Raw genomic sequence first — 10,611 nt, forward strand, 5'->3', positions numbered from 1 at the left:
CAGGGGCCGCTTTGGGGGTTGGGGCAGCTGAGGGCTCTTTGGGGGATGGAGTTGCTGGGGCCCCTTTGGGGGTTGGGGTTCTTTTGGGGGATGAAGTTGTTGGGGCCCCTTTAGGGGCTGGGGCAGCTGAGGGCTCTTTAGGGGATGGGGTTGCTGGGGTATCCGAGAGTTCTTTGGGAGATGGAGCCGCTGGAGCCCCTTTGGGGGCCAGGACAGCCGAGGGCTCTTTGGAGGGTGGAGTTGTTGGGGCCCCTTTGGAGGCTGGGGTTCTTTTGGGGGATGAAGTTGTTGGGGCCTCTTTGGGGGTTGGGGCCGCTGAGGGCTCTTCAGAGGATGGAGTTGTTGAAGCCCTTTTGGGGGCTGGTGTATCTGAGGGCTCTTTGGGGGCTGGAGCTGCTGGGGCCCCTTTGGGGGCTGGGGCAGCTGAGGGCTCTTCAGAGGATGGAGTTGTTGAAGCCCTTTTGGGGGCTGGTGTATCTGAGGGCTCTTTGGGGGATAAAATTGCTGGGGCCCCTCTGGAGGCTGGGGGTGTTGGAGACTCTTTGGGGGGTGGCATAGCTAGAGGCCCTGTGGAAGATGGAGTTGCTGAGGTTCCTTTAGGGGAAGGAAGGGACATAACTGGGGGTTTGGGAGTCTCTTTAGGAAATGAGGTTGCTGGGCCCCTTTTTGGGGAGGGAGGAGCCATAGCTGAGGGAGTGCAGGCCCCTTTGGGAGGTGGAGTAGCTGGGGCTCCTTTGGGAGAGGAAGGAGTAATAGCTGGAGGAGGAGGAGTCTCTTTAGGGGATGGTTTTGCTGGCCCCCCTTTGGGGGATGAGGAGACAGCAGCTGGGGAAGTAGGGGCCCCTTTGGGGGATGGAGGAGTGGGGGAATGCTTCTTGGTTAGTGATTCCTCAGGGACTTGAAAAGAAAAACTGGCCTCTGGAAGAAAGGAAGCTTCAATTCGAGAAACAGGAGATGAGAGATTGCCAGCAGGAGAATCAGAGACAGCAGCTACATTTTTAGAAACAGAGGGGGCAAGAGTTAAGGTAGTAGAGGTAGCCGAACCCTTCTTGGTTGGAGGTCCTCCAGTCTGAGGAGACACACTAGTCCCTAAAGAAGATGGGGATTCGGCTAGGTAAGTTCCTTTGGAAGATGCAGCAACAGAAGCACCAACATCCTCAGCTGGGCATCCTTCAGGAGAGGAGGCCACAAATGCCGATGCTGAGCTATGAGAAACACTATGACCTATCTTTGTAACTTGAGGATTACCAGCTGGGGGAAGAGAGGGAAAGGGTTCTGATTTGGGAATTTCAGAAGACAGTGCTACAGTAGCTGGAGAAGTAACATTCTGTGGGGATAACGTCATGGCTGGAGCCACAGAACAACTTTCAGAGGTGGGAGGAACCAAAGGTAAAGCAGTAAGAGCAGAAGCACCCTTCTTGGCTGGGTGGCTTTTAGGTGCTAAAGAGACAGTTCCTTCTAGAAAAGGGCTGGCTGTCGTTGTAGGAGTGGAGGTTCCTTTGGTAGTTGTAGGAGTCCCCGCAGAAGTGGCAGTACTTTCCAAAGGAAATGTAGCTACACTTGGGGTAGGAAGAGAACCTTTGAGAAGCACACTGGTAGGGTCTGGACTTGCATAAGGATCTGTCTTGATTAGAGAGGCTGGGGAAATAGCACCCAGAGGAGGGGGAGTAGCAGCAGCTGGCTTACCTACAGGTAGAGGCTCTACTCGGCTTTTGCTTGCTAAGGTGACTTCAGATATTTCCAGAGAAGATGTACTTTGGGGAGTGGGAGGATTTTGAGGGGCTGCCAGCGCCAATGGTAGTACAATAGGGTCTTTCTTGGTAGGGAGTCCTGCCTGAGCTGGTGAAATAGGGGTTCCTACAGGAGAGGCAGGGACAGTTTGGTGATCTTTCTGTGTTGGGAACTTGACCAATTGTGAAGCAGGGAGACTTTTGAGCTCCTCAGGTGCTGGCAGAGGAGGGGAGCCTGGTATCCCCGGAGCAGTTGTTACCCAAGGAGAAGGAAGCTCTTTGGGAGCCACAGGTGTCATAGCCAAGGCAGTATGGGAAGCTGAGTTCTTATTACTTATGAGACCTGATGAAATTGGAGGAGACACACAAGTAGCATTTACTACCTCAAAGGTGGTAGATGTGGCAGAAATTGTAGAGGGGTTAGTCATCACAAGTGAGGTAATTCCAACAGAAGAAACAGGAGCTTTTTTCAAGCCTGGACTTCCTGGAGAAGCAGGAGGCATCTGGGCCTCTAAGGGTGGCTGATGAGTGGCATTAGGAGAGCCTTTGAGGGTGAGAGGGGCTGTAGGAGATAAGGGAGAAGAGACAGCTGAGGAACCAGAAGAGCTGTAGGAGGATACACTAGTGATGGTAGAGAGTCCCTTATCAACCGACAGAGGCACAGAGGAAGCTGGAGCCCCCACTGGAAAGGCAGTCACAGCAGCAGGAGCCACCTCATTTCTGGAAGGAGGGGGAGAAATTACAGATTGCTGAGAAGGGCAAGAGGCCCCTAGGGAAGAGTGGTGTACAGAAATGGTATCCACTAGAGAATCGGACAGAACATTAGGGCCTGTTTGACCTACGCACTGGACAGGAGAACCAAGACAACTCTGATGTAAAGGTACACGAGGAGAGCCCATAGGAGTGAGGAAAACTGGGGGGACACTGGGAGTCATAGGAACAGACTGGGCTGAAAGAGGTAAGGCAGCAGGTGGAGTAAGGGGTCCCTTTAGGCTGAGGCTTACAGGGTTTTGTGGAGAAGCCAGAGGTGAGGAAATAGGTATGCCTTTGACCTGAGGGGAAGTGATGGCTAGGGGAGTAGTGGGTGGTGTCTGAGCACAGGAGGCCACTCCAGATTGAACAGAAGAGGCCAAGGGCGTTAAAGGCTGGGAAGGAGCAGCACTGGCCGTATACGGAGGAATGGGGGTAACTTTTGGATTAGGGACTACTTGAGAGGGAGCTTGAATAGGAGAGGTCTTTGGTTCTGAGGAAGCAACGGGAGCTGACAGTGGTGTCACGGACCCTGACTTAGCCACAGCAGCTGAAGGAGGTGAACTAATGGGGTTAGGTGGACCAGCAGAGCTCTTCTGAACTGAGTGGGGAGGCAAGGCCACCAGAGTCAAGGGAGCTGAAGAGGGATGGGCACCTTTCAGAGTTGGAGTTATCATGGGAGAGGCCAGAGCTAAGGCAGCTGGGGAGATGGGAGGCCCTATTAGGTTTGGTAGGAAAGCTGGGGTGTCAGGGAGCGTAGGGGCAGCTCCCAAGGGCAGGGCTGTCCCAGACGATGCCTGTGGAAAAGGAGCTTCAAAGGGGGTAGAGGCAATAGCAGAGGGAGAAAGGAATGGGGTAGGCTGGTTAGGGGTTGTCAGAGGGTACTGCTGTGGGGGCAGGGAGCAAGGAGGGGGAAGGGTTGGCACAGGCTGCCCTGAGGCAGCAGTGACACTCAAGGCTGAAGACACAGGAAGCACAGCTGGAGGAGAAAAGCAAAAAAGGGAATAAAGGCAAGGGAAGGAAAAAAATAAAGGTGAGTTATGCAGCCCAACTTGGTACAACATGTTTCCTAAGAAACACCAGAATTTTTAATCTGAGGAAAGTCACCACACAGGATTAGACAAAGGTGACAGGCAATAGCAACCCTTCCGAAACATAATTCAGGGGTCAAGTAAGAATACACCCCTCCCTTCCTTCCTTAAATGAACTCCAAGTCTTCTCACAGGCCATAGAATCACCACCACAAAAACAGCTGTTCCACCCTGTCCACCAGGGACCAGGAACTAATTAAAACAGATACTGACAACCGGAATAGGAAGGTAGTGAGTGTTGGTGATGATGAGGAATGAGACAAAACCAGGTCTTTATATACTCAGGTTACCACCAGGTCAGGAAAAACCTGACTCTTTGAATAAGGCTTAAAGAAATGGGTGTCTGGCAGAATTCAATTCTTCATAAAGTTGAAACGCTTCAGAATTTAATACTAAACTATTAAATCAGTCACTAAGCCTCCCCGTGCTTCAGAGTTTGTTTTCTTACCACAAACAAACAAAACAAGTGAGTTGTATTCCACAGTCTACAGACCTTCCCAGGTAATGTTACCTCCAAACATCAATCTCAGAAGAATTAGACTGCCAGGTAGAGAGAGCTTAGTCACAAGGGTAGGGACTGTATTATAATACTGTAACCCAACTGGTTAAGCCAGACTGCAGTTCTATTTTGGAAGTAGGGAATTGCAGTGGAGAGAATACATTGGATCCCCACCCCTTAATGTGGATAAGTATGTCATTCTGTCAAAATAGACCAGTATTTGGCACTAGAGTAAAGCTAAGCAAGATATTCTGAATGACAGAAAAATCCATGCTTACTATTCAGGAGGTAACACAGGAGTAGAATAACAAATGCTCAACACTTTGAAGGGAATATTTAAAATAAAACAAAACAAAAAAGCCTGTAGCATGCAAATTCACAATTTTCTTAAAGTATTGTAGCACAGAAAAGACAGGCAGCTCAACCAGTTTTTCTTGGAGGGTTGGTAGGTAAAAGTCTTATGATTAAAATGCAATGCTTTCTAACATAATCAGAATTTGAAACTTAGAATGTTTTCCTCTGTGGGATAAGGACCAAATTACTTGGTTTAGACACAATAACCGATTGCCTGAGATAGTTTTCTCAGGTACTCTATTTAATGGCATTCCTTTTGAAGCTTGAAACCAAATTATTCGAAATTCATCTGAATTTCACTCTCTACATTTGTAAAATCAAGTTGTTCAACGAGACCTGAGCATTTTTATTTAGCACCGAATTACAGGATCTTTAGAGAGCAGCCCTTTAGTCCCCTATAGTTCAAAGATTTCCCATAGCTCATTCCCAAACTCAGGGACGCCCTCCCTTTTCTTTACCAGCAGCTGTATTAATCCCTTCAGCTGCTGAAATCAGACAGGTGGAGAGGGCGGACTTTAACACTTTCAACTACAAACAACTCTATTTTAATTCCAGAAGACGGGAATTGTTCTTAAGTGACAGGTGCAGTTAAAAAAAAATTAATTTACTATAAGAAGAAAAAAAAAAAGATTACACCCTGAAGATTCCCTTCATTTAGTTTTGCACAACTCAGCAAGATCTTCATTAAAAAAGTAGTTTCACTAATCCCTTTCTCAAGTTTTATAGAGAAGCACTTTAACCAGACTTCAAAACTTGCCTTTACACCATGTTCTATCTACACTCATTAATTTCAAAGCTGAAGAATAGTCAAAGGAAAGATTTAATTCAATTCTGGGTTCCAGACAAGCTGTTGGACATCTCATCACCAATCCATAAAACAAGTCAACCGACCAAGAGGGTCCTTGGTCTCAGGAGGGCACATTCACCACAGCACACATCTCATTCAGACACATGATGAGGGCACAATGCCAAGCTCTGCCATCTAAAACCTTGATGCAACTTGCTGGCTGGACCTTCTTAAAAGCTCAGGTCTCCTTGGCCTGCCAGTGTGTCATCCAGTTCAAATAGGAAAGAATCACTGAGCCCCTGCCCAGCCCAGCTTTGCAAGCTCCCTTGGAGGCAGTGGCCCCGCCTACAAAACAGGCCAGGGAGCTTCCCACGTTCTGGAATCTTAAATATACGGTTTTCACCCAACTCCCAAATGAAGTCCCTTCCAAGGACAGCAGTTAATACCATGGACGCTCATCCCCGACGGAGCTACAGCCTCACCGTCTCTAACGAGAGACAAGGAGGGCCTTCTCTTGGTCGCTGCACCCCCCGAATGGCTTTAGGGTCCATCTCACCATCTCAGTCATCGGCGCGGGGACTAGGGGGTCCTACCTGTCTCAGCCTGGGGCTGGGGCAACTCCTGCTCCGTAGCAGGGACGGTTTCTGTGGCTTCGCCGGGCATTTCTGAAGGAAATAAAAAGGAGGCCTGAACTGACCGGGATCGGTCTGCTGTCCCCAACCCAGAGGCAGGTATTTTTCAAAAACTGCAGAAAACCGTGGCGCAAAACCATCACGAGGGTGTTTGGGGACAACCCTCCCCAGGGAGCTGGCAAGAGCCGAGAAGCGTGACGTGACCCGCACATCGCTAACCCGGCGAGTCGCCCCTTCCTCCCCGCTGCTCTCCACTCCGCAGAGGGCGGCCTTCCCGGTCCCCGGGGGCTCGTCTGATTCCCCGTTTCCAACCCCACCCCCCACACGGCGGCCACCGGCACTGCGTTCGCACCCCGAGAGGGAGGCTCCGGCCGCGGGGCACGGCAGACGCTACTACGAACCACCTCCTTCCTCCCGTTCACGCCGCCCGGGCTGGACCTCCAGGTCTCCGTGGGCCGACTTTCGGGAATCAACAGGGAAAAGAGGGAGCCTTAGCCCCAAACACTCGTCACAATAAGACGTGTGTGTGCGCGCGGAGGGGGAGGGGGCGGACTTCCAAGGCCGTGACCCCTTCACCTCCTACGGGTGATCCTGAAGCCGTTCCCAACAGCACACACTTCGCCTCCGCCCCCAACACGGCCAAGGCTCCCACCACGCCAGCCCCGGACTAACAGCGCGGCCCGCGGCCCTCCTGCCCTGCTTTTGCCAGGACACCAATCGCAGACCCCATTTTGTCCGGTGACACCAAAGCCACAATTCCCAGGGTCGAGTAGGAACCTGGGGGGGCCCACATAAAGCCTCTAACTCTCTTTAGGTCTCAGTCCCCCGGGGTGGCTTAGGCCGCCAGAAAGGCGGATGGTTGCGGATAGAGTAACAGCGAGGACACAACTTACTGTGCGGGGAACGCGGAACCAAGATGGCGGCAGAAAGAGAGCGAGCGACAGCGTGACCCACGCCTGTTGCAGGAGGAAGCCAGGCGGAGGGGGCGGGACTAGAGATCGCTTCCGGGTCAGGAGCTGCAGCCAGTCACTTCCTCTCACTAGTGACCCGTCCGCGGCCGCCTGTCTGTTCCCAGCAGGGGTGGTGACGAGTCTAAATAAGGATAAGGATTCAGAGCTGGACGCGCTGGCCTGCCGGGAGCTGTCTGCTCCGAGCCACTGGTCCGGAGATAGCCGACCCCTTCCGTCCCCCAGGTTGAAGCGTCTGGACACGTGAAGGAAGGGTAAATGCCACGAGAGAAGCACCCTACCTCTGCAAATAGTGCAGCGTTATTATTTCGACTTTTGCGTCTCCTTTCTCAAATAATGCAGGGAAATATGAGGTTTTAAATAATATGGAATGCTACAGAGGTTGTATTCACACCATTGTAAGGTAGCAGTGACCTACAGGTTAACCCTTATTTTTGGAATACACAATTTTGACTGATGTTGAAGTCAAAATACAATTCTTTTTGCCTGATATTTTAGGCGCCTATTACATATCCTGAAACTCATCCATTTGGGTCCAGCACCCCACATTAAGTACCCATACAGCAGTCTTTTTTTTTTTTTTGGAGAGGGAGAGAAAAACACTGATTTTTAAAGATTTTTTATTTTTAATTACAGTTGACATACATTTATATTAGTTTCAGGTGTACACCCCAGTCATTAGACATTACATAGCTTACTAAGTGATCATCTTGATAAATTTAGCACCCATGGCACCATACATAATTATTAGAATATTATCAAGAAACATTGATTTGTTGTTATACTTATTTGTGCATTTACGGTTTGAATCTTGTATGTGCCTTGCCCAGGGATGGAACCTACAATCCTGGCATATCAGGATGATGCTCTAACCAACTGAGCTGCTTGGTAGAATACTACAGGGCCCAGTAATATTCTTAAAAAGTAGAATGTAAAATCAGTGTTTTGCTAATGAAAAGGCCCTGACTTCCATACTCTGTCAGCCCCACAAAAGGACTCAACAAATACAGTATATTACCTGAACCGGTTAACACTATTTGTTGGACCTATGGCTTTAACCCCTTCCCCCGCAAAAACGTGTATACTCGTTTTCACAAAATGTTCTTTTTCAGTCGTCGACGAGTATACTAAGAAAATATGGTAAAAAAATATGGTTTATAGGAAGACGAGTTACAAACTGTTTTCATAACCAGCATCAAAAATACTATATAGAACCAAAATAAAAAAATTAGTCTGAAAAAGAAACGTTTTTAACAAAAAAATTGTTGGGTAAGGGGTTAAGACAGTTGTGGCTGCCTTTTAAGGAAGCAGTGAACATTTAAAATGCTCTGAAAGCTACTTTAAAATTTTCAAAATCTTTACCATAATGAAGTGAGAATTAGGATTAGTGAATTAGGATTAAATGAAATAGTGGAGTTTACCAGGAATGAGAAATTCTTAAATTCTCTTCAGATTGGAGAGGCAACATTGTGGAGTGATTAAGAACACAGACTATGGGCCCTGGACAGGTAACTCGGTTGGTTAGAGCGTGGACTTGTTTAAACCAAGGTTTTGGGTTTGACCCCCGGTCAGAGTACATACAAGAAGCAACCAATGAATGCATAAATAAAAGGGACAACGAATTGATGTTTCTCTCTAAAATAAAAAAAACATGGACTCTGAAACCAGATTACTTTGAATCTCAGCTTGGTTACTTAATAGTGACCTTAGGCAATTAACCAATTTGTGCCTAATTTCCTCACCGGCTGATAATGGTAGTTACTTAATAGGATTGTTAGGAAGATTAAATTAGGTAAAATATGTACATTACTTAAAATGTATTTATTGTTACTATTTATAAACTTATAGATAGAATTTCTACCTAAGTAATAAGTGACCTGGGAGATTAGTCAATGCAGTCTATTTACCTTGAGATTGTAATTGCCAATTAATTGTCCAGCAATTGCCAATTAATCTCTTTAGACAAATAAACCTACCTACATTTTTACCATTCCCCTTTGCCAAAAAGCCCACTGACTTCTAACTCTGCTGTTAATAACTCACTAAGGAAGGGTCTGTTTTCTTTCTTTGGATTTCTTTATAAATTAGGCAAGTTTGGAGATGGAAACCAGTTCTGTGCCCTTTGTTTCTGTAATTCTTACATATATAGGAGTTGGCAAATCAAATAATAAAGTCAATAGTCTGCCCTAGCTGGTTTGGCTCAATGGATAGAGCGTCGGCCTGTGGATTGAAGGGTCCCAGGTTCGATTCTGGCCAAGGGCACATCCCTGCGTTGCAGGCTCAATCCCCAGTAGGGGGCGTGCAGGAGGCAGCCAATCAATGATTCTCTCTCCCTTCCTCTCTAAAATCAATAAAATATACTAAAAAAAATGTCAAGTCTTTTTTAAAAAAAAATACTTGCTTGAGGATATTTTCCCCATTGCTTTTCAGAAAGAGTGAAAGAGAGAAGAAACATTGATCCACAGGTTGCCTCCTGAAACCCAGGTATGTGCCCTTGACTGGGAATTGAACACGAGACCCTTCAGTGCATGGGCCGATGCTCTAACCACTGCACCACCAGCCAGGGTAGGGAAGTCAGTAGTCTTTGAGCATTTTTCTGCTGTCTTCAGGAATCAAACATTTATTTCTACATGTGTATGATATGTTTTATAATTAATTTTATGGGCTAGTATACCAACTTTTATCCAAGGACTTTATATTGAAGTATTGACATATTGGAATGTTAGACATATTGGAAGCTTAAAAGATCTCATTGAAAGTGTAACACCAGTCCTATTCTCATTCTGAGTTCTTAAGGTGAACCAAAGAGTCTCTATTAATTTTGTATTTAGGAATTTCAATTGATCCACTTTTCCCCCAAACTTGAAGACTGAACGATACATAGTACACAGAAGCTCAAATAATGCAGAATTTTGAACTATAATCTTTAATATTTTTTCTTAAAAAATTAGAAGAGAAAGAAATGCAAAGCATTTCAGTATGTTTTTTTAAAAAAAACATTTTATTGATTTTTTTACAGAGAGGAAGGGAGAGGAATAGAGAGTTAGAAACATCGAGAGAGAAACATCGATCAGCTGCCTCCTGCACACCCACTACTGGGGATGTGCCCACAATCAAGGTACATGCCCTTGACCGGAATCGAACCTGGGACTCTTTAGTCCGCAGGCCGACACTCTATCCACTGAGCCAAACCGGTCAGGGCCATTTCAGTATGTTGACTGTATTATAGGGTTTGATATAAACCAAAAGATTAAATTAAAAAAAGGGTGTGGCTATAGAGAAAACAATGTTAAAGGAAATGCAAATTCCTTTAATTTGGAATATTTTCATAAATCACAGAAAGTACCAGTCTGATAGCCTGCTTCCCAGTGTTTCTCAGAAAACAGAATGCAAACCAAAGAGGCTGTTTTGTTTTGTTTTGAATCCTCACCCAAGGATATTTTTCCATTGATTTTACAGAGTGGAAGAGAGAGGGAAAGACAGAAACACCAATGTGAGAGAAATACATTGACTGGTTGCCTCCTGCACGTGCCCTGACCAGGCCTGGCCTGGGAAGGAGCCTGCAACCAACACAGTGCCCTTGACTGGAATCGAACCCAGGACCCTTTAGTCTGCAGGCCAGCGCTCTATCGAGAGCCAAACGGGCTAGGGCAAAAGGGATGTTGTTTAGACTGGTTGTAAAACCAGGAAAAAGAAATCTGACACTTTAGAATCTATTACACAAAATCAAATACCAAAGAAATGAAAACTTTAAAGTTATCTGGATATATAGGAAGTCCAAGTATTTTGACAAGTATAAC

General features: G+C 46.8%; 1 protein-coding gene across 16 annotated transcripts in view; it reads right to left on the bottom strand.

Moving 5' to 3' along the window:
- Positions 1-6,995, bottom strand: part of NACA (nascent polypeptide-associated complex alpha subunit) — a 13,078-nt gene extending 6,083 nt beyond the window's left edge. For 4 of the 16 annotated variants that reach the window (XM_015557449.1, XM_015557454.1, XM_015557451.1 and 1 more), the window contains exon 1: positions 20-3,582. In XM_015557449.1, coding sequence (XP_015412935.1) covers positions 20-3,544 — 3,525 coding nt within the window. In that variant the 5' untranslated portion in view covers positions 3,545-3,582. Of the gene's footprint in view, positions 1-19; positions 3,583-5,742; positions 5,877-6,195; positions 6,215-6,736 lie in introns of those variants that run through there. The other 12 variants (XM_015557453.1, XM_015557450.1, XM_006777892.1 and 9 more) reach the window with 11 other exon arrangements.
- Positions 6,996-10,611: the final 3,616 nt, after the last annotated feature.

This window comes from Myotis davidii, unplaced genomic scaffold, assembly GCF_000327345.1.
Source record: "Myotis davidii unplaced genomic scaffold, ASM32734v1 scaffold509, whole genome shotgun sequence".
In the NCBI taxonomy this organism is placed as follows: Eukaryota; Metazoa; Chordata; class Mammalia; order Chiroptera; family Vespertilionidae; genus Myotis; species Myotis davidii.